Source organism: Podarcis pityusensis, assembly GCF_964106645.2.
Source record: "Podarcis pityusensis genome assembly, chromosome: 6".
In the NCBI taxonomy this organism is placed as follows: domain Eukaryota; kingdom Metazoa; phylum Chordata; class Lepidosauria; order Squamata; family Lacertidae; genus Podarcis; species Podarcis pityusensis.
In genome coordinates this window covers 84,933,429-84,956,942 of record NC_138030.1, presented here as the reverse complement: position 1 = coordinate 84,956,942, position 23,514 = coordinate 84,933,429, and the positions used below count along the sequence as shown (strand labels likewise).

The 23,514-nt window shown below is 43.7% G+C and overlaps 1 protein-coding gene across 1 annotated transcript; it reads left to right on the top strand.

Annotated features, from left to right (window-relative positions):
- Positions 1-2,107: 2,107 nt before the first annotated feature.
- On the top strand, positions 2,108-23,217 carry NUF2 (NUF2 component of NDC80 kinetochore complex). Its single transcript, XM_081012258.1, has 14 exons — positions 2,108-2,274; positions 3,371-3,511; positions 4,500-4,574; positions 6,175-6,251; positions 7,047-7,108; positions 8,932-9,029; positions 12,028-12,101; positions 12,807-12,903; positions 14,051-14,113; positions 15,519-15,656; positions 16,141-16,281; positions 18,706-18,881; positions 20,656-20,791; positions 22,611-23,217. Exons 2-14 carry the CDS (start codon positions 3,389-3,391, stop codon positions 22,728-22,730), a joined length of 1,380 nt encoding a protein of 459 aa, XP_080868384.1. The 5' UTR covers positions 2,108-2,274; positions 3,371-3,388; the 3' UTR covers positions 22,731-23,217.
- Positions 23,218-23,514: the final 297 nt, after the last annotated feature.

Genomic DNA, 23,514 nt, shown 5'->3' with positions numbered 1-23,514 from the left:
GATGTTGAAGAATCATTGCTTCGAAACTGATCTTTGCTTCTTCCAGTACACTGGCATTAGTTTGCCTGTCTCCCCAAATTCCAAGTGGACAGACACTGAAAAAATACAACAGTGACACCCTGTGGCTGTAGCATCTTAAATCTAGCCTTGTTTTGGAATATTTTCCCCAGGTAAATAGACAGGGAGTCAGCATAGTGTGGTGCTCAGTGTGTTGGACTGGGACTTGGGGAAAAGGTAAAGGTAAAGGTACCCCTGCCGGTACGGGCCAGTCTTGATGGACTCTAGGGTTGTGCGCTCATCTCACTCTAGAGGCCGGGAGCCAGCGCTGTCCGCAGACACTTCTGGGTCACGTGGCCAGCGTGACGAAGCTGCTCTGGCGAACCGGCACCAGAGCAGCACACGGAAACGCCGTTTACCTTCCCGCTATAAAGCGGTACCTATTTATCTACTTGCACTTAAGGGTGCTTTCGAACTGCTAGGTGGGCAGGAGCTGGGACCGAACGACGGGAGCTCACCCCGCCGCGGGGATTCGAACCGCTGACCATGCGATTGGCAAGTCCTAGGCGCTGAGGTTTTACCCACAGCGCCACCCTGGGGACTTGGGGAAACCAGGGCTCAAATCCCCGCTTGGCCATGAAGCTCACTTGGCGACTTTGGGCCAGTCACCCCCTCTCAGCCTAATCTACATCTCAGGGTTGTTGTGGGAATTAAATAAGGAAGGGGAGAAAGCCCCCCCCCAAAAAACCACCCCAGACAGGAGGTGGGAAAGGCATTCCCAGGGTTAACAGTCACAGTTACAACAACTATTATATTCATATACAGTGGTGCCTCGCAAGACGAAAATAATCCGTTCCGCGAGTCTCTTTGTCTAACAGTTTTTCGTCTTGCGAAGCAACCCTATTAGCGGCTTAGCGGCTATTAAAGGCTTAGCAGCTTAGCGGCTAAAAGGCTATTAGCGGCTTAGCAGAAGGGGGGGGGGAGCGAAAAAAATCGCAAGACTCGCAAGACCTTTTCGTCTTGCAAAGCAAACCCATAGGGTAATTCGTCTTGCGAAGCGCATCGAAAAACGGAAAACCCTTTCATCTAGCGGGTTTTTCGTCTTGCGAGGCATTCGTCTTGCGGGGCACCACTGTAAAAATCAGAGATCACAAGAGACTAGGGCCCTGTGGGAGTTGACATCTTTCCACAGCGCCTGCAAGACAGAGCTATTCCACCAGGCCTTTGGCCAGGGCACAGCCTTTGGCAATCCTCACAGAACTCTAGCCCAATAGTTGCCATTAATTTGATTTGAACAGATTTTGTAATGAAATGATTTTAGAATGTTGTATTATTTTACTGTTGTTAGCTGCTATGAGCCTGGCTTCGGCTGGGGAAGGCGGGATATAAATAAAATTTTATTTTTATTGTTATTATTACTCCCCTATCTGACTTACAGAAGACATCAGAAGGCAACCCTGTATGAGGAAATTTTTAATGTCTAATGTTTTACAATTTATGTGTTGTAAGCTCCCAAGGTTGCTCAGCAGAGTATAAATAATAAAATTATTATTAATTTATGTTGTTGTTGTTGTTCCCCGCGAGGTGGAAGATAAAATAAATGAAAACAGGAAGGGAATTCAGTGTTCAGAGCACTGCTCTCTCCCCTTTGACCTTTTCGTCACTCTACTGCGTAAATTTCCGCCGCCATGACACCAGAGGCAAGAGAGGAAAACCCTCCTGGCAGCTGAGTAGAATGAACACAGCTCCGTCAGGAAAATAAAGAGCGGAGAAATTTCCCCACCTCCTTTCCCCCCTTTTTCTCGTAACTCCCACTCTTTGTAACGTGGTTTTTTTTATAAAAAAGTGAATCTGAGGGCGATCAACAGAAATCCTGACACGTGTTACCTTCAAGGACCGAATAGCGGAGAGGGGGGGGCGGGGAGGAGAGAAGGTAAGCTTGAAAACAAAAGGCTTCTCGGCAGCCGATTGGGCGTGACGTCAAGGGCAAGACGCAAACGCACGCACGCGCGAGCGAGGGAAGGAGCGGAACGACGCGAGCCGGGCCGCTGATTGGGCGTGACGTCATCCGAGACGCCGGGCTGGTGTTTGTGCGCGCGTGCGCGAGGCGTTACCCGCCAAATTCAAACCGCCGAAGAGGAGGCGTTGGCTCGTCCGGGCTTGAAGAAGGGAGGCTTCAGCGCCGAGGAGGCCGCGCTTCCCGAGAGAGGAACTTCCGCTGCTCGGTTGCGGCAAACAGACAGGCGAGGATAAAACGGCGACTTCATAGGCCTCCGGGTAGGAATGTTTTTCGGCAGGAGCCAGAAAGAGCCCCCCTCCCCCCAAAATATGGATTATTATTATTAGTAGTAGTAGTATTATTGTTATTGTTATAGCTCCCCACCGCGAACATAGTTTATTGCTGCTGCTGCTGCTGCTGCTGTTGTTGTTGTTGTTATATTGGTTTTTTTATTATTAATATTAATATTATTTTTTTATTTTGCTTCTTATTATTCCAGTGAAGCTCTTTTTTTCTTTTTTAAGTGTTTAATGGTGTTACAGTGCTGCTATGAAGCAGAACCATAGGCTAACATTTAAACACAATTCCACTGCACTGCTTAAATGACACTACCTTGCTTTTTCTTTTTGTTGAACAAGGTTTATTATTATTATTCCGGTGGAACTTTTCTTTTTTAGGTGTTTAATGGTGTTACAGTGCTGCTATGAAGCAGAACCATAGGATAACATTTAAACACAATTCCACTGCACTGCTTAAATGACGCTACCTTGTTTTTTTGCTTTTTGTTGAACAAGGTTTATTATTATTATTATTCCAGTGAAACTTTTCTTTTTCTTTATTAAGTGTTTAATCGTGTTAAAGTGCTGCTATGAAGCAGAACCATACGCTAACATTTAAACACAATTCCATGACACTGCTAAATGAGGTTGCCTTGTTTTTGTTTTTGTTGCCCAGCCTTATCTAAACAAGTGGTGCTTCAGATTAAGAACAGTTTCAGGTTAAGTACGGACCTCCGGAACGAATTAAGTACTTAACCTGAGGTACCACTGTATTAGTTAAATTCACAGGCAGCTCTCGGTCCTAACATCGCAGCATAAAAATTCAAGAAAAGAAAAGTAAAGAAACACACAACATGGGCGAAATAAGCAGGCGGGAGGGGAACCTTTAACCGCCCCCCCCAATAGCTCCCACTTCCAAGAACCCCTGAAATTAAAAATAAGCAATCACCTGTTCGGTATCAACCCCTTTGCACGCATACATTTCACAAAGGTTGGTGAGAGAATTTGGGCAGGGACTGCAGAAGCTGGTCGTTGATTCCTCCCACCTCCCCACCTGGCAGTGGTTTAAAAGTTGTACTTGACTTTTTCTTTTTAGGGCAGACCGCCTTACAAAATGGATAACTGCACCTTTCCAAGGTACAGTGAGAATGACATCATCACGCACATCCGCAGCTGCTTGCTCACAGCAAACGAGGCCAAAACCTTCTCCAAGGGTGACTTATTTCCAAACGTCAAGGTAAGTGCTGTAAGAGAGTGGATTTATGGCACAGAATCAAAGTGCAGCACTGTGGTGGGTAAAATATGCATTTGATTTTTCCCTGTGTACAGAGCCAGAATGAGTGAATTTAGCCAAAGTAGCTGTTTGCATGTAAATATGTCGCTTTAACTCAGCGCTATGGTAGCGTAGCATATGACTGTATGGCAAAACAGACCCAGCTCAGGGGGTGGAATTGTAGAATTGTAGAGTTGGAACTGACCGCGAGAGTCATCTTTGTCCAACCCCCTGCAATGCAGGAATCTCAACTAAAGCAGCCGTGGCAGGTGGCCACCCACCCTCTGCTTAAGAGCCTCCAAGGAAGAAGTTAAGCAACTTCTTAAAGAGTCCATTCCTATGTTGAATAGCTCTTATTTTCTGAAAGACCTCCCTGATGTTTAGTTGGAATCTCCTTTCTTGTTACTTGAATCTCTTTGTGTTCTAGCCTCTGTATTAGGAAAAAAATAAGCTTGCTCCATCTTCCATATGGCTAGTGTAATATCAATGAGATGCAGCAAGTATTGGACTGGCACCCACAAACCCGCTTCCCACGCTTCAGGGAGGAGTTTCGAAGCATTTTGTTCTGTGTTTGTTTAACCATAGCTTGTTGCATCATCTGGACCAACAAACTGGTTAATGTTAATACTTGCTACTTGAAAACCAACCAGCGTCAGACTGTGGATTACCAAGCTGACTTCCAACTAGCCGTAGTTAAGATCTGTGGCTGTTTTTATAATTTCTTATGTTCTATTTTTGTACTGGTCATGAGGGTGAAGTGTGAACCTGAGGCTTCCTGTAGCTCATTCCCCATGGTTTAGTGTGGCATTCAAATGTTGCTATTGTGCAGAAACATACTATTATTAATATATGCATTTGTTTAAAAAATTGCCTCTGGCAGTGGAAAGTGAAATAAATAAAATCTAAACTTAGTCTGGTTTCCCATGGCAAATAAAATTTCGCCTCTTCTTAGCCTGAAGTGCTGCAGATGATCTTTATGAGAGCCTTGCAAGTTGTGTATGGAATCCGCCTGGAACACTTTTATATGGTAAGTATATAAACAAGACATGGGGGGAAAGTGCAATGAATCCAGAGTATAATGGAACCGTAGTTATTTTTAGTGGAGAGTTTGGGGCACCTTAAAAAACAACAAATTTATTTGCTATATTTGCCAGTCGTGGTAAACTATAAATCATTGTTCAGCACTCACAAGCAAATTATGCCCATTTAGCCTCTTCTTTTTCACGTTGGAGGAAAAGCAAGCCACAATCTGTGACATAGTGTTGCACCCAAACCAGGGATCATTGTTTATTGGGATCCACACTAGGGCTTTCTGTGGTGTGTGAGTGCAGCCGTTGTTTGGCTTAGGCTGCAAGAAATAACATTAGGCCTTAAGGAGTCTTCAACATTCTTAGCCTATTACAGCAAACATGGCTTCCCCACTCAGAACAGTCAGTCATTTTCATAACGCAGGAGATAATGCTAATTTGAAGCTCTTGTGTATTTATGCAGAGTTATAGCAGACACGGGTTGCGCTGTGGTCTAAACCACTGAGCCTAGGGCTTGCCGATTGGAAGGTTGGCAGTTCAAATCCCTGCGACGGGGTGAGCTCCCAGCTCTTGCCAACCTATCAGTTTGAAAGCACATCAAAGTGCAAGTAGATAAATAGGTACTGCTCCGGTGGGAAGGTAAACGACGTTTCCGTGCGCTGCTCTGGTTTTGCCAGAAGCGGCTTAGTTTTGTGCGCCTTGGTGCCATGAACATCAGGACATCTCAGTAGACCAAAACCACAGGCTACATTTTATGGGTTAAAATTGGTCCACAACTTTATTGATTGCAAATGTCAGTGAGTTTGGCATGGCACTGGGTCAGTCACCATCCAGCAGGTGGGCTGGAGGGATACGAGGGGTCAAGGCTGAATCAAGAATTGACCCATGGCATACATCAAATGGATGCAACCCCCACAGTCTTGCTGCGTTGTGTAGTGCTGTGGCCCTCAGCCCCTGCCTGGGCTTATGGACAGAAGCCCCTTCCCTGGGATTCCTTTAATGGGATACCACACCACCCCAGAGGGGGAAGCAGAGGCTCCCAGTTCCCCCTTTGCCAACAACTAGGAACCAACCCAAATGCCATATCTTCCAGTGTTGTGACGATGGCTGTAAGGAAGGCAAAACCCAATTTGTCTGATGGGAGAAATTCCTGCCTGGACCCAAATACGGTGACAGTAATGACCGCAGCAAAGTCCATAAAGGTAACAAGGCAATTGAAAAACAGAACATTGTAAACCATGAATATAGGTCTTGAGCGAAGGCCATTCTGGCTTTTAAATGCTGGGAGTCCTAAAGACTCCTGAGAATCAGCCTCAGGCCCACATGCTCTGTCTGCACATGATTGGACAAATCACAGGCAGGAATTCTGAATTCCAGCAGCCACCAGGAGAGGGGAATTTGTCTCCTGTTGGTCACCGGAAGCAAGACCCACAGTGGTATGGCAGATGGTGGCAGTAAAGGCACTGAGCCGGAAATGCTGTGTTACCCCTGGAGGGGGTTAGCAGATAATAATACTACGAAAAGAAATTTTTCAGATTTGTCTGAAGAATTAAGTAAAGAAATTGCATCTCTTTACTGATTCTGTTTACTGATTCCTAGATGCCAGTGTCCTTTGAAACTCCATATCCCCAGATTTTTGATGGCTTCCTGCCAATAGCGAATCTCTTTACTAACATGTGAGTATGCTGAAATCACATTCTGTAAACTAATTTTTATCCTTTGAAATGGATCTGCGAATGTATTTTGTATGGTTTGATTCAATTTTTTTCATTGTGTTCATCTTTTATTCTAGTAAGACATTAAATGTGTTGCAGGTGTTGTGAGTTCAGGTATAGATATTGTGGCTGTGCCTGGGTTATGGAGCTGCCTAGTTCAGGAGATCTATCTAGCCCCTCCTGATGCTTAAAAAATTTTTTTCTTTGTTCCAGCAGGCTGTGGCTGTTGAGTTTTTAATAGCTTAATGATCCTTCGTCCTCAGTGTGTTTTTAATCTGTTGTGCCCACCTCTTGCTTTTATTGCACTGTTTTCATGACTCATTTTTGTAATTTTAAATTTTCTTGAAGCTACACTGGGCATTGTAATAGTGAGGGAAGAGCAGGGCATACATTTTCTCAAATACATAAATCTTGTGTAATGGCTGATCTTGTTCTGCTAAATTTGCAAGCTGAGTTCAAAGTTCTACTCAGCCGGGCTTTGCACCACAGCTTTTTCAAAGTGTTGTGTCACATGCACGGTGTTTCATAGAGTTAAGCACATGTTTCCGCTAGATATCTTTATTTAAAAACCAACAACAAAGTTTAATTCGGATTCAGAGCAGAGCGCTAAGATAAAATCTGCAATCCTAAACATGTTTACTAGGGAGTAACCCCATGAAAAGATCTGTCAGGTTCTAATCGTTTGCCCTAATAATAAGTTTATAAGTATATGTAGAGTCTATTTTAAAAATGCTTAATGTTTTGTACAATTGACAGGGAACGCTTTTTCCCGCTCTGCCGTGTCAACGACTTCCAGATTGCTGACCTTCTAAATCCAAGTAAGCTTTTAATGTCTCTTGTGTGTTCTAATGTGTTGCGTCTTGGACAATTCTCGGTTTGATCTTGAGGGAATTGCCACCGAGGGCTCATGGGTTGCAGTTTGGATGGGATTCTGTTTTGCAGTCGCGGTGTTCCCCACAGCAAGGGTTCGTCTGGGGGAATGTGTTGTGCAGTCAGGGATTTTTATTGCACGACTGCCTGTCCTACAGTTTGTTAGGACTGCTGAGGCCCAGGTTCAAATGAGTGCAGGATAGTGTGCACCCCAAAAACGATCCCTTTCAGCTTTTGCCTTCTGGAAGAAGGTACAGGGTTATAAAGACTAGGACTAGCTGCCTGAGAAACAGTTTCTATTCAAATGCGATTTTAGTTTTAAACGCAGTGTAAGGTAGTCTCTATGGGAGTATATTGTATTTAATTATGGGGTATCAGAGTTTTTAGAGGGCTAACCAGGCTGGGATAGCAGACTTGTTGGTTTCTGAATGTCTGGTGTAGATTTTCAATTTCGTCGTTCAGTATGGGACAATGACAATAAAGATTATCGTATTGCTGGTTAAGCTGTAAAGATCACGGGGGGGGGGGGGGAACCTTGAGCCAGTCCGGTCTTCAGGTTACAATTGTTGCCGTCACAGGGTAGAATTGCAGCCAAGCGGAAGGCGCATCGTGCTACAGGAGGAGGAAACAAGTCCTGAACTTTATTACATTAACATTTTATCATCAAAAACGGATAAGAGACATGCCTTAGCGTCCAAGGCGACCTGTCTGCCAACAATAATACCAATTTCCATAGCAACCCACTTCTAGAAATTGTGTACGTGTACGGCATATATACATCCCCCCATGTATGCCAATATGTTCCTCTCATCTTACGACCCAGCCAGCGTAAAAACTGAAGTCTTAATTAATTCATTTTCCTGGTGGATCTTTACGACAGCCCTGTAAATATTGTTTTGTTAGTTACTGTGTTATGTGTTTTTGTGTTCATATTGCAAACCACCCTGTGATCCTCAGATGAAAAGCAGTATAGATATTTAATACATAAATGAGCCCATAAGAGTCACTAGCTTGCACATTTTGTTAGTAATTTAGCTGTAATTAAGGTTCGTTCTTGGTTTACAATTCATGATTTGTCTGGAGGGGGCAAACTATGAAACCAGGTTTGGAAGACACACTGTGCCAAACTGTGGCTTAGCCCTAGTAGCACTGCAGCAGGAGATGGGGCAGGGGGCAGAATGCTTAGGTGCCGTTCTTATTTCTGGGAACTTGTGCATTTGTGCAAAGCCCTGGTTTTGGCTTGGAGTTAAGTGCAAAAAGAGCCATATTGTTTATTGCAGAGATTGATCAGGATCTACTAGTGTTGATCTCTGGGTGATTTTCAGTAGGTTAGCAAGATTGCATGATAATAGTTAAAACTGACCCACCCCCCACAATTTTAGGCTGTTGAATTGGGATACTGGGAGCGGCGGGAGTTGTGATGAATTTTTGTGTGAAAGTTCAGTTTTCCAGTTCTTATTGCAGTTTCCAACAACAGCATTAGGATAAAGTCTGCAAAAACAATAGCAGAACTACATGTACAGTTCCTGAAAATATTCCATTAGACATGCTGTGGCCAGCTCAAAGGGGATCTCTTTTCTGAAACTATACGATTAACTCCCTTGATTGTACCCTGCACACGATATTCATGGCTTCCAGAGTTTCTATGTATCATTTGTATGTGGTAGATTCCATCTATTGTGGGTTTAAACTTCAGGCGGCTTTTTGAATTTGAAAAATTGTATGCCCCATATGTCTTACAAAAGCATTTCCTTTTATGTTGCTCTTCCAGAAGCCAAGAGGACAGCTCGTTTTTTGAGTGGCCTCATTAACTTCCTTTTCTTCCGTGACTCGCGTCGTGAGGTCTACCTGGAAATCCAGAGCACGTTTGTAAGATTAATTACAGGGTTTGGGGTTTCTAGACTTTACATGTCGCAAAACAATGATCACTCCATAGTATCATTTCATAGAATTGTAGACTAGTACTGTCAAAATGAAGCTGTGGGCAATAGGATATATGCAGTATTTCAGTTTCTTTTGAATAAAGGTCAGTTTGGCAGAAAGTGGGACAGCAGGAGGCAAGATAAAAATATCCCAGTTTAGGAAGTTGATCCTACTTCCTTTAGTTTGCCTAACTCCCTACCAGCTCTTTGTTCTACAGAACACCTCAAATCTTCCTTTCAACAGCAACTATGAGAAATAGTGGGTGGTGGAGGCATGGGTTTCAACGAAAGGCAGGTCGGGGGGGGGGGAGAAGATTCCGACAGAGATAGGAGGGGTAATAGGTGACAGCAGAAGGGGACTTCAGAGGCAAAGTTTAGGGATTTGGTGGTTGTGGGGTAGAAAGCCAAGGGGGATATAGGATTGCCAGGGGGGGGTTCTTGTTCTTTTGGAATGCCACCTATTTATTGCCAGAACTAAGAGAAAAACCCACACCTAATGAAATTATTTCCCTTTAAACAACCTTTTAGTTAAGATACAGGACTCTAGATATAAAGACTAACAAGTGTGGCAAAACCCAAAAGGCAGTGAGGGAAGGATATGGGGATCTGAATTTCACAGGCTGATGATTAACCAGTTGGTTCTCTCTCAGAACAGGAGGAGGAGATCCAATGTGAGTTCTCACATCAGTCACTGGAGACAGGGCTTAGTAGAATTGGTAGTAGGCCTGGGCGATGTATCGGTGCAGACTGATAAGGGGCAGACTGATGGCAGCTTCACCTGGCGGCATATTGCAGGTGAAACTGACACTGCTCCTGAGTCCCTCTGCTACCAGCGCTGCTTTCAACATCGGGCTGCTGGTAGCAGAGGGACTCGGCGGTGGTTTCACCTGCAATGTACCGCTGGGGGTACAATGTACACGCAAGCTGGAGAGGCACGGGGCTCGCTCAGCTGGGGGGCAGGAACCCTCCCTCTCCCCAGTCGTGCCTTTCAAACAAGCTGCGTTCTTCCAGTGGCGAGGTGCTGGGGTGAAAAGTGCCTTGGCTTCCGTGGTGAGGACTGAGGCAGTTTCACCCCGCACCTCGCAAGCTGGGGCCAATGCAGCTCGTTGTTTCAACATTGCAACATATTGCCAGACCACAATCTTTGGCTGGTGATGCATCGCGATGTTGAAAACCAGACACCCCCCAGCTCTAGTTGGCAGCAGAAGTTTCTTCCCAGTTCTTGTACCTAGAGGTACCGTACTGCAGGGCCTTTCATTTACTTCTTCCTCCGTGTGCTCCTGCTAAATATACCTACCAGGATGTGGTCTGATGGGGCTGAAGGGCCACTTTGCTGAAGTGAAGCGGGTCTGGGTGTTGGGATACTGCCGGGAAGACGGGGGCATCAGGCAGGCCCCCAGCTGGCTCCAACCACCGGCCGGCAGCCGGTCTCCCTTGGAACAGCATCAAACAGCGACACGAGCCTCAGATACGATTAGAGACCCGTGCACGCTCTGTCAGCAGAGTGTGTAAATCATCTCACAGCAGAAGAGGCGGACAGAGAGATATGCAAGCATAATGTACAGCATTTTATTCAGCATAGGAAAACATGTCTGCTTCCCTTCGTCTCCGTCAAAACAGCAGTAACACAAAAGCTATATACAAACGGAGGTTCCCAGCGACTGCTGGAAGTAAACAGGCATGTGACACACAAACATCATGCCTCTACCCTTTTAAGGTGGAACGGAACTATATCCTAACATGCTCCCCCTTTCCATGTAACCTGTAGTACCTGTGGTTCAACCCAATTGTAACCTCTGTACATAAAGCTTAAGTTGTTCTCTGTCAACAAGCTTAGACAACAGATCTGCAGGAATTTCATTTCCTGGCATGTAGGACACCTGAATGAGTCCTTTCTGAATATACTCTCTTGCACGATGTGACTTTATCTGCAAGTATTTGGTTATTTGCTTGCAACTCTGAGTTCAGCAAAGCCAAACAGGATCTATTGTCTTGATACACCTGTATAGGACATTTCACAGAAACCTTGATGTCCTGAAACAGTTGCGTCAACCATTCACAATCCATGAGTGAAAATGGCAGGGCATTGAGCTCTGCTTCACAGGAACGTAGGCTTACTGTCGTCTGCTTTTTGCACAACCAGTCAAACAGACAGTGGTTGTACATGTAGCATACTCCAGAAGTGCTTGTACTATCCGTGGTGTCAATTCCAAAACTAGCATCTGCAAAGATTTCAAGACCTCCAGTCTTCTGACTGGTGAACCTCAGCCTGTAGTGCAAAGTCCCCTTCAAATAGCACTTCAGAGCTTTCCAATCCTGAACAGTAGGATTGTTGGCATGTCTGCTAAGCTGGTTAGTGCCTACAGCTATGTCAGGTCTTGAACATCTATGCAGTTGGTGCCCGGGTACATGAATGTCTGGGAACTCCTTGCAGGCCACCTTGGGTCCCATGGTGGAAGAAAGGCAGTATATAAATGTAAGAAAGTGAACAAATCTTTCCCCCAGCTGCCTTGCCTTCAGACAATCAGTCCTCTTACCATTAGGGTGAAGGAATAATGTGTGGTAAGTTTGGATTTCCAATCTGCTCTGGGGACTGGAACACCTTACTTTTGTAGCAGCAGCAGCGACTCTCCCTCTTTGGAAAGTGCTCCTATTTCCACTGTGGGAGTTAGGAAGAGCCACTCATGGTTTTGACTCCCCCAGCAAGATAGGCCTCTAGGTTAATGAACCTTGCAGACAGTCATCACTCTGTATGACATTCAACTGTCTTCAGAAAGTAGTGGAATCTTGAGTCTATAAAGTACAGTACTATAGGCTAAAAACAGTCACTGCTTCAGTGGGACCTAAGCATAGGCCCAGTTCTCTGGCCTGTAAGATCAAACTGTTTTGTAGACCCAAGTGTACATTTTGGTTTGCATGCAATGTAAACTGTTCTCTTTTTGCAGAAATCAGCTGCGGAAAAAGAGCAACGACTTCAAACAGCAATTCAGGAAGCAACATTGAAGTTGGAGAAACTTGAGTAAGTCAACTAAGGCTTGGATACCTCACTTTAAAGCAGGGGTCAGCCAGCTTTTTCAGCAGGGGGGCGGTCCACTGTCCCTCAAACCTTGTGTGGGGCCAGACTATATTTTGAAAAAAAGAATGAATGAATTCCTATGCCCCACAAATAACTCAGAGATGCATTTTAAATAAAAGCACACATTCTACTCATGTAAAAACACCAGGCAGGCCCCACAAATAACCCAGAGATGCATTTTAAATAAAAGGACACATTCTACTCATGTAAAAACACCAGGCAGGCCCCACAAATAACCCAGAGATGCATTTTAAATAAAAGGACACATTCTACTCATGTAAAAACATGCTGATTCCCGGACAGTCCATGGGCCGGATTTAGAAGGTGATTGCTTCAGGATGAGAACAGAAATCGTGCTCCGGCGGCGCGGCAGCAGCAGGAAGCCCCATTAGCTAAAGTGGTGCTTCAGGTTAAGTACAGTTTCAGGTTAAGTACGGACCTCCGGAACGAATTAAGTACTTAACCCGAGGTACCACTGTATAGGGAATGGGCATGGAAAAGCTCAGCTGCATGCAGAACCTTTGGTGGGATCCCACCCCTAAGATTGTAAGGCAATTGCATTAAAGTGAGCTTTTGAACTAAGTGGAAACAAGTAGGTCTTTGTGAACATACACGGCAAGTACAAATACCCTTTTTCTGTATGTGCAGTACTGTTCCTGCAGATCAAGAGGCAGAGTTCAAGGAGCTCTCTCAGGATATTCAAGAGCTGGAGCAAAAACTGAACCATGAATATCGGCAGAAAACGGTGTGTGTTCTTTCTTACAGAAGTCTGCTGGGAATCCAAAGTTGCTTTGCTATTAAGTAATACTCGTGGTTTTTGTTTAGTTTTTGTCTTTGCTGGAGAGTGTTGAACACCTTGTCCTTTAAATTTTTCTTGTTGCCATTTGTAGAACATTAAAGTCAATGGCATGAGTGGTTGCCTCTCTTTTTGGGGGTGCATTTGGAATTTTAAGATGATGAGCACCAGTCACAAAATGGCCGTTGTTAGGGGTGCGGCTCAGCAAAATGGTTTCCACCTCCAAAATAACCAAAAAGGAGATGGGAACATAAAGTAAAGGTAAAGGCACCCCTGCCCGTACGGGCCAGTCATGTCCGACTCTAGGGTTGTGCGCCCATCTCACTTAAGAGGCTGGGGGCCAGCGCTGTCCGGAGACACTTCCGGGTCACGTGGCCAGTGTGACGAAGCTGCTCTGGCGAGCCAGCACCAGAGCAGCACACGGAAACACCGTTTACCTTCCCGCTATAAAGCGGTACCTATTTATCTACTTGCACTTAGGGGTGCTTTCAAACTGCTAGGTGGGCAGGAGCTGGGACCGAACGACAGGAGTTCACCCCGCCGCGGGGATTCGAACCGCCGACCTTACGATCAGCAAGTCCTAGGCACTGAGGTTTTACCCACAGCGCCACCCACGTCCCTTGATGGGAACATAAAATGGTTCAAATATGGAAAAATCTCTTCACTTTTTTTTTTATTAATAAAATATGTTTGAAAAAACCTTGCTTCTTTTCCGCTGTGCTGCTGCAGCATGCTGGGCTGCTGTAGATAAGAGCAAGAAAATAAAAGATAACTGATTCCAGGGATAATTCTGAATTACTAGAGCCAGCTATAGAAACATGCTGGCATCTCTCTCATTTGAGTGGGGGCTTAGGAAAGCCCTGTGCAGGAGCAATATGAGAGAGAGAAAGAGACGAGCTTACTTGCATTGGGCATCTATCTACTGCCATTATTTCATCTATGGTCCTGTGGGTATGTTATTCCCCTAGCTTTCTACAAAATGCCTCTATAATCTGGCCGACATGTGAGGTAAAAGTCTAGGTTCTTCTAGAGTTCAGAATGAGCCCCTTCAAATTTCATTTCTTGACTAGCAAAAGTGATTGTTCTTTCATACTAGGCTATTTTGCAAGAAGAGATCTCCCAGAAGAAAACAGAAGTTGCAGAAAAAGCACAGAAGCTGGTAAGTGGAGCTGAGTGGGGAGCTGGAATGGTAGTCTCGAAGAAATACCAGCATATATTGATCTCCAATAGCTATATTTGATATGGGAATCCTTAGTTTCAAAACAGTCTTAAGAAATGCCTGTCACTGAAATTTTCATTTGAGAGGTTTTTGTTATTGGTTGCCATCAGCAACTTACGACAACAAATTTGCTGGAAAATGGAGTAAATTCTGTCCTAAGCATTTACAAATTTTCATTCCCCCCCCCCCAAAAAAATATTCATGTGATGCTTGTGATAGAGCAGTAAAAACAACAAACCTATGGTTACGTGAAACATACTCAATAAACAGACAAGACGTAATTGGCTGTACTTTTGAATAAATAAAGTATACTATTCATTGTATCAAATTGTTAATTTCAACGGAAGTCTCATAAAGTTCAATGAAAAAAGCAGAAGACCCAGTGGATCAGTTCATTCTCTAATCAGTTCATGCATAAGGTCCATACATGTATAAGTGTCTATTCCACATGTCTGTTCCTGGAGTCCAATAATCCATCAAGCCCACATCATTTACCTTTTCTTCATCTAGAAATTTTTGTGGATGAATCAAGAATTAAAGTGCGTCCTTATAAGAAAAGCACAGATAGAAATTCTTTGTTAGAGAATGAACTGATCCACTGGGTCGTCTACTTTTTTCGTTGAACTTTGAGACTTCCGTTGAAACTTACAATTTGATACAATGAATAGTATACTTTATTTATTCAAAAGTACAGCCAGTTGTGTGTTTATTGTGATAGGGCAGTAGCATGGCTCACCCCCCAGACAAAGCGTAGCAGCAAAGAGGAATTTCTGTGTTTGGCATTAAGCCACATATTTCTTCTCTACACAATATGCTCTCAACATTCCACAAGTCCTGAAATATCTCATGGTTTTGGTTTCTACTTTCGTTCTTCTGAGTGACCCAGGTTCACATGTAGTTTTGTGCCTGATTTATAGCAGCAGCCTTTTTAATCTAGGAGGTTATATTTTAAACTAGCATGTGATCATGGACACTGCAATGCCAATACCTTTTATTAGTTTGTTTACGTTGGTAAACTCTATTCAGCTGTTTACAATTCTTTATAGTGTTGAATAGTGTCTCCTCTACTTTAAGGCAGAATTACCTGCATGCTGCTCTTTGTAGAACAGGTTCCAAAGTTTGGAAATTCAGAAATGGCTGCATGTTGCACTCCTTGTGCTGTGCACGGAAATGAAAGCCTTGACTACTTTAATCAAGTGAAATGGCTTTGTTTTGTTTTGAAAGCAAAAAAAAGTCTATTTGTCACTAACTTCAGTCCAGTAAAAGATGTGCTTCAAAACAGTTGTTCAATATCTAATTTAAACCTGTGGTAACATTAAGAATATTTATATTCTTTGTTAATTAGAATGAGCAAAAACTAACCCTATGTAATCTAAAAGAAGAACAAAAACAACTAAAGTCCAAAATCGCAGATGATCCAGAGGAGCTGGCTACTCGTAAAGAACAACTCCAGCAGACACTGCAAAAACTCAAGAAAGACAAGGTGAGCCATCTTTTCCCCCTTTGTATTTTATATATCAGCAGCAATTAAACCTGCTGGACAAGTGAGCAAAAACAACTTTCCTCTTGCTTGTTGTGTGCTTCACATGCAGAAAATCTTCCTTTTCTGCCTTATGATTGCTTATCTGTATGATTGCATCAGAGGAGGAATTGAATGCTTTTTCTGCACCCTTCAGAAAAAGTATAATAGAATATCTACCTAGAATATCTAGAATGCTGATGTGTTTTGATAGCTTATTGCTCTTTTAATTTTTTGAATCTTTTAATGGCGTTTGCTAATTTCATTATATTCTTTTCCCTTTTATATATAAATTTTATTAAATAAATAATAAATGCATACAAATCCTTCAGAAAATTTTGCTAAGTTCTTGAAAGTGGCCAGGTATGGTAGGTTTTCTGAAAAATGTTGCTATACAAAGTGCATGGGATGCTAAAATTCTGCTCAATTTTTCAAAAAAATTATAAAGCAAGAAGTGATTAAGAAGTATGAAAGTTACAGAGACCTGGTAGAAATCTTACCACCGTGCCAGCAGGAGATCCAGTTGTACCAGAAAAAAATGGAAACCCAAGTAGCCAATGTGGCTAAACTGTCAAATATAGTTGCAGAGGTATGTATTCCAAATTTCTCTCCCTTACATTTTAGCTATGGAACTGTTGCTAAATCTATTTTTTTGGTATTAGCACAACTCTGAGGTTAATTCCTGGTAGGTTCCTGGTACCAAGATGGAGGACTGGATGGGGAAATGAGAAAAATAAGACCCATCATGTGGCAGTCCCTGTGTGTGTGCAGAGGAAGGGCAAAGTCAAAAAGGGGCTGTGGACTTAGGGCAATCTTTGCAGCACACAGCCATATATTTCTGACATAAGGAAATAAGGAGAACCTGCTGGGCCGGCAACCTTCTCACAGTGGCCAACCCTGTGCTTATGAAATGTTCTCAAGCAGAACCAGAGTGCAGCAGCGCTCTCCCCTCTTGCGCTTCTCTGGTATTCAGATGTAGATTGCAGGTTGCTTGCCGATCAGGAGGTCAGCAATTCGAATCCCCGCAACGGGGTGAGCTCCCGTTGCTCTGTCCCAGCTCCTGCAAACCTAGCAATTCGAAAGCATGCCAGTGCAAGTAGATAAATAGGTACCACTGTGTCGGGAAGGTAAACGGCGTTTCTGTATGCTCTGGTTTCCGTCACGATGTGCCGTTGCGCCAGAAGCGGTTTGGTCATGCTGGCCATATGATCCGGAAAGCTGTCTGCGGACAAACGCCGGCTCTCTCGGCCTAAAAGCAAGATGAATGCCGCAACCCCATAGTCGCCTTTGACTGGGCTTAAGTGTCCAGGGGTCCTTTACCTTTGCCTTATTCGGATGCCTTTGAGACTGGAGGTAGAACTTGGTCATTGTAGCTAGTAGCCATTGATAGTCTTGTCCTCTTTGATTTTGTCTTTTAAAGCCACCCAAGTTAGTGGCCATCACTACATACTGTGAGAGCAAATGTAGTTTTTATGAAGCGGTGTGAAAAAGTACTTCCTTTTGACTTTCTTGAATCTTTCAACATTCAGTTTAATTAATGCCCCCAGAATTCTAGTATTATGTCGGGATTCAACCTCAATCCATTGAACGCCATTCCTCCTCCAACCGCATCCAGAAACTCACATTGCCTGTGTGCCTGGTTCCAATTCAAATGAGAGGTTGAGCTGGGTATCATCTGCATACTGGTCCAGCCCATAATGGTCCCTCATCACCCTGTGACAAATGGGGTGCTTCGGATTCTGTCCTGGGCCTGTTGTTGTACAACGTCTTTATAAACGACTTGGACAAAGGAATTATGCACATGGGGCCCTCATCAAATTTGCAGATGACACCAAACTAGGAGGGGTAGCTAATGCCGCAGAAGACCTTAACAGACTGGAGAACTAGGCCCAAACTAGCAAAATGAATTTCAATAGGGATAAAGCTTCTATAGTTAGGCAGGAAGAACCAGATGCACAAATGTAAGACAGGGGAGTAGTACATGTGAAAAGGATCTAGGGGTCTTAGACCACAAGCTTAACATGAGTCAACAATGTGATGTAGCAGCAAAAAAGGCTGACGTTGTTACAGGCTACATCAACAGAAGTATAGCGTCCAGATCGAGAGGAGCAAATTCCACTCTGTTCTTCCTTGATCAGACCACACCTAGAGTACTGTGTCCAGTTCTGGGCATCACAATTTAAGAAGGATATTGACAAGCTGGAGCATGTGGAAAGGAAAGACGAAGATGATCAAGGCTCTGGAAATCCAGGCTTTTGAGTGACGGTTGAGGGAATTGGGTATGTACAGCCTTGCATAATAGGAGATATGATAGCCATCTTCAAATATCTCAAGGCTGTCACATGGAAGATGGAAAAGGCTTGTTTTCCCCTGCTCCAGAGGGTAGGACCAGAACTAATGGGTTCAAGTTACAAGGAAGAAGAGTCCAACTAAACCTCAGGGAGAACTTCATGACAATAAGAGCTATTCAACAGTGGAACGGTCTGAGGAGGTTGTGGACTCCTTCCTTGCAGGTTTTAAAGCAGAGGTTGGACAGCCATCTTTCTTGGATGGTTTAGTTGAGATTCCTGCATTGCAGGGGGTTGGTCTAAATGACCCTTGAGTCCCCTTCCAACTCTACTGTTCTATGATCAGAACGTCTACTTTAGCTAAGCTTATTACTATAGAGGCATTTTTCCTCTGCCTGAGAATAAGAAATGTTAATGTAATTGGGAACTAACATTTCTATTGTGGCTCTCCACCAAAGTCAGTTTAGCTTGGGTTAATGTCTAAACTGGGGGAGAATTATTCCCCTCTTACCCCCAGCAAGACAAGAAACATTTCTGTGCAATGAACTGACCTATTTGCTGATTTGACCATAAATAGCTTGGCTTATATCTTAGCCAATCGGATGTGAGTGGGGACAGGTACGCTCTTTTCTAAAAAAACAAACAAATTCCAAACATAACTCAGTAGCTCAACAATACTGTGAAGTGACTCTATATAACCGCTGTTTGTATTTTTTGCATATCAGATCCGAACCCTAGAGGACCAGATAGAGAGCAACAAAAGTGAATTAAAGAATGCCAAGATGGAGGAAATAACCTTGAGGAGACTAGTGACTGTGAAACGGGAGAAACTCACCACTGCTGAAATCAAACTTAAAAAGACATGTGAGGATATCGAACAGCGCAAGCAAGCAATAACTCAGTAAGAATGAGTTAATATTTCTGTTCTTATTTTGCTTGGTATCTTAAAACATCATCATACAGTTTCGAAATTTGCATTCTGACCAAAGCATACATGTTTATGACACCCTTTGGGAAGGGGTTCTGCTACTTCGTGAAGACAGTTTTGCTTCTGGCAGGTGGTTTGTCGCAATGCAAGTTGACTTTGAGCACAGTCCTCATTTAAGGCTTCTTTCTTTCATTCTCTTGTAAAAAAGCCACAAAGGCTCCCTCGAAAGTCCATTTGCCTTTCATGAATCTTTCATAATTTTCTGCCTCTTCTGGTTATCAAGAATCTCGAGACCTGTGGGGAATTTTTGTGCTTGTTTCCGAAAGAGATGCAACACATCTCTTGTTCGTTGGTTTGTTTCTTCTTACTGCTGCAGCAGATTCATATGGCAACACTTGCCGCATCACAGTTCCAATCCCCTCCAAGGAATTGGGACTTTGACGCAGTTTAGCTCCTGAGTTACTTAGAATGCAAGGCCCATTCTTATTTCTCCATCTCAGCCCTCAGGGCAGAAAGGGGATTGGAGGCTCAAGGTGAGCAGCAGGTCTTTGAGTAAATAAGCAAAAGTCTGTGGGACGTGGGTGGCACTGTGGGTTAAACCACAGAGCCTAGGACTTGCCGATCAGCAGGTCGGCGGTTCGAATCCCTGCGACGGGGTGAACTCCCTTTGCTCAGTCCCTGCTCCTGTCAACCTAGCAGTTCGAAAGCATGTCAAAGTACAAGTAGATAAATAGGTACCGCTCTGGCGGGAAGGTAAACGGCATTTCCGTGCGCTGCTCTGGTTCGCCAGAATCGGCTTAGTCATGCTAGCCACATGACCCGGAAGCTGTACGCCGGCTCCCTTGGCCTATAGAGCGAGATGAGCGCCGCAACCCCAGAGTCGGTCACGACCGGACCTATGTACAGTGGCACCTCTGGTTAAATACTTAATTCGTTCCGGAGGTCCGTTCTTAACCTGAAACTGTTCTTAACCTGAAGCACCACTTTAACTAATGGGGCCTCCTGCTGCTGCCGCGCTGCTGGAGCACGATTTCTGTTCTCATCCTGAAGCATTATTTCTCAGTTAGCGGAGTCTGTAACCTGAAGCGTATGTAACCTGAAGCGTATGTAACCTGAGGTACCACTGTAATTGGTAAATTTGGGCAGTAGTGACAGGGAGAGCTCATGGAGGGACGGAATAGGAGAAGCAAGAATAATCCTTAGAACTCTCCTTTGGAAAAAGGAGCTTTTTTAAAAAGATAGCTATGATAAAAAAACAAGGTAGCTCTATTGCCATGCCAATAGAACTGAATTCAAGCAAAACTTCTCCCAAAGTTATTTTCAAAACTTCAGAAACAATTGACATCGTTAGTAAACTCAGCTATATGATTCATATTCTAAAATCCTCATTCCACGGTATTTTTGTGTGAATAGAGTAATATTAATCTAGACCAGGGTTCCCCAAACTTGAGAAACTGCTCCAGCTGTTTTTGGACTACAACTCCCATCATTACTACCTAATACAACTAGGAATAATGGGAATTGTAGTCCCAAAACAGCTGGAGAACCAAGTCTGGGAAACTGGGCTAAACATTCACAAGTAGAGAAACCCAGTTCTGCTTTTGTCTTATTTCAAGATAAAGCATGAAAAAACCCCCAGATGTAGTGAATCGCCAGTATGTGAACTGACATTTGCTGCTAGTACAATTTTTATCTATGTGGTTTTATTTGCGATTAGTGCTACAATAACTAGTTAATTATTTTCTAGGTACTGCAACAAATTTCAGGAGAAGAGAGGAGCTGTCTGTGAGAAGTTAACAGCAACTCATGCAGAAATCAAGCAGCTCAAAAGTGCTATTCGGCAGCTAAATTACAATGCGGAGAAAGAGAAGTTGAAAGCTCAGGTGAGTGCAAAGATTAGACATGACTCCGACACATGCATAAGTGGAATAGGTCAAACTTCACAGAAGCCAAGTGGGTAATAATAATAACAATAACAATAATAATAATAATAATAATAATAATAATAATAATTTTATTATTTATACCCCGCCCATCTGGCTGGGCCTCCCCAGCCACTCGGGGCGGCTTCCAAAAAAATATTAAAATACTATAATACATCAAACATTAAAAGCTTCCCTAAACAGGGCTGCCTTCAGATGTCTTCTAAAAGTTTGGTAGTTGTTGTTCTCTTTGACATCTGGTGGGAGGGCGTTCCACAGGGCGGGTGCCACTACCGAGAAGGCCCTCTGCCTGGTTCCCTGTAACTTGGCTTCTCGCAGTGAGGGAACCGCCAGAAGGCCCTTGGAGCTGGACCTCAGTGTCCGGGCAGAACGATGGGGGTGGAGACGCTCCTTCAGATATACTGGGCCGAGGCCGTTTAGGGCTTTAAAGGTCAGCACCAACACTTTGAATTGTGCTTGGAAACGTACTGGGAGCCAATGTAGGTCATGCTGATGGGGCTTCTGCTGGTGAGAAGAGGGACACACTAGTACTTAACGTGCGTGGACCCAGAGAGGAACCCGTGGAACATTTTTATAGAGGTTTCTTTCTGCTTGAAATCAACACATCCTCCTACACACACAACACACATGCCAATGGCCCTGAACATATTTAGGTTCCCAATATAAAACATGTTCTCATTGCCTGTAAAGTTACAGGGAACCAGGCAGAGGGCCTTCTTGGTAGTGGCACCCGCCCTGTGGAATGCCTTCCGACCAGATGTCAAAGGAAAATAAAAACTACCAGACATCTGAAGGCAGCCCTGTTTAGGGAAGCTTTTAATGTTTGATGCATTGTTGTATTTTAATATTTTGTTGGAAGCCGCCCAGATGGGCGGGGTATAAATAATAAATTATTATTATTATTATTATTATTATTATTATTATTACTAATCCAAGATGGTAAAATGGTGGGTATGCTGGTAAAGCCTTTGCCAAGAAAAATGACCGAGTTATGCGCTTAAAATTTTGGGAAATATCATTGAAGCACTAGGACCCAGCTCAGAAAGTGTGGTGCAGTTTGTATAGAATTCCATAATAAAGGTGAAGGTAAAGGACCCCTGACAGTTAAGTCCAGTCGCGAACAACTCTGGGGTTGCAGTGCTCATCTCATTTACTGGCCAAGGGAGCCAACATTTGCCCTCAGTTTTTCCGGGTCATGTGGCCAGCATGACTAAGCCGCTTCTGGCGAAACCAGAGCAGCGCACGGAAACGCCGTTTACCTTCCTGCTGGAGTGGTACCTAGTTATCTACTTGCGCTGGCGTGCTTTCAAACTGCTAGGTTGACAGGAGCTGGGACCACGCAATGGGAGCTCACCCTGTCGTGTAGATTCGAACCGCCGACCTTCCAATCGGCAAGCCCTAGGCTTAGTGGTTTAGACCACAGCGCCACCCGCGTCCCAGAATTCCATAATGGCCAGCAACAAAACACCGGCTGTCATTTATAGAGCTTCACTATGCATCATGTGATAAGTCATATAAAGTCCTCGAATGGATGTGGCAGAGATGAGATGAGGCTGCAGATGATACCATTATATGTAATGCTTTGAAGACAGAGGTCCAGTTTTGTGCAGCTCTGATGAGCTTAGCACATGTCAGAAGTATTCTGAGCTATATAGATTATAGCAGAGGGATATTGACACCTATAGGTTTGTCCAGCATGTTTTTTCCTCACTCGTAACAAGTAACTCTACCTATCTCTCCCCCACCCTGACCCCAAAAGGAGATTTGCCTTAGCTTGAGGGTTGGCTTGGATAAATACCATGAACTTCTGGCAAGTATAGTGGAAAAGACGACATCTGGAAGAGAAGAGAAGATCGCCGAGTTAACTAAACTGCTTTGAGTTCATATTTCTGCAACTGATTTGTACATATTTTGTTCTGTCTCGTTCATCTTTAAGGTTGTATTTCAGCTGCACGTGATCAATGGTAAAATAAGCATTCTTTTGGCCTTGATTGGCACAGGAGGGGAGCAAAACTAGACCTAGCTGTACCAACTAATAAATCCTGCTGGAGTGCTTTGTTCAGGCCATCTGTACTTTATTTCTGTTTGTTATTTCATTTTGTTCCTATGCTACAACCATTCTAGCATTTGCAGATCTTTAGTGGTAGGCTTGGTCTTCTCTAACGAATGGCTGTGCTGCGCAAACAAGCCCATGTCCTTGATGTCAGAAAATGCAAGCTCCAGTTCATGTCAATTTCTGCTAGTAAGCTTTGGAAGCTACCCACAACTTGAAAATAGAAGCATGTGATTTTGTCGCTACAACTGGGAACCATTATTTTTTTAAAAAAATACATGTATGCAATAAAGCTTAATACACATGGAGATAATCAGTTTTCTTTATTACAGTACAGTAATCTGAAACCATTTCCCCCAATATTTTCTTGACACATGCACATGTTCACTATATCTGGTATAAGCCACGTCTTCCAAAGCAACTGCTCTACTCCAAACTTAAAAATGGAAAGTGTAATGCTGGTGGTCAACAAAAGAGATTTAAAGACTCTCAAGGCAAATCTTAAGAAATGTATAAACACTGACAATTGGGAAACACTGGCCCGCGAGCGCTCCAGTTGGAGAACAGCCTTTACCAAAGGTGTCGTGGACTTTGAAAACGCTCAAACTCC

Coding starts and splice junctions, on each gene's coding strand:
- NUF2 (XM_081012258.1), top strand. CDS start 3,389: ATGGATAACTGCACCTTTCCAAGGTACAGTGAGAATGACATCATCACG. Junction 9,030..12,027: donor TGGAAATCCAGAGCACGTTT/GTAAGATTAATT, acceptor CTCTTTTTGCAG/AAATCAGCTGCGGAAAAAGA. Junction 14,114..15,518: donor CAGAAAAAGCACAGAAGCTG/GTAAGTGGAGCT, acceptor TTTGTTAATTAG/AATGAGCAAAAACTAACCCT.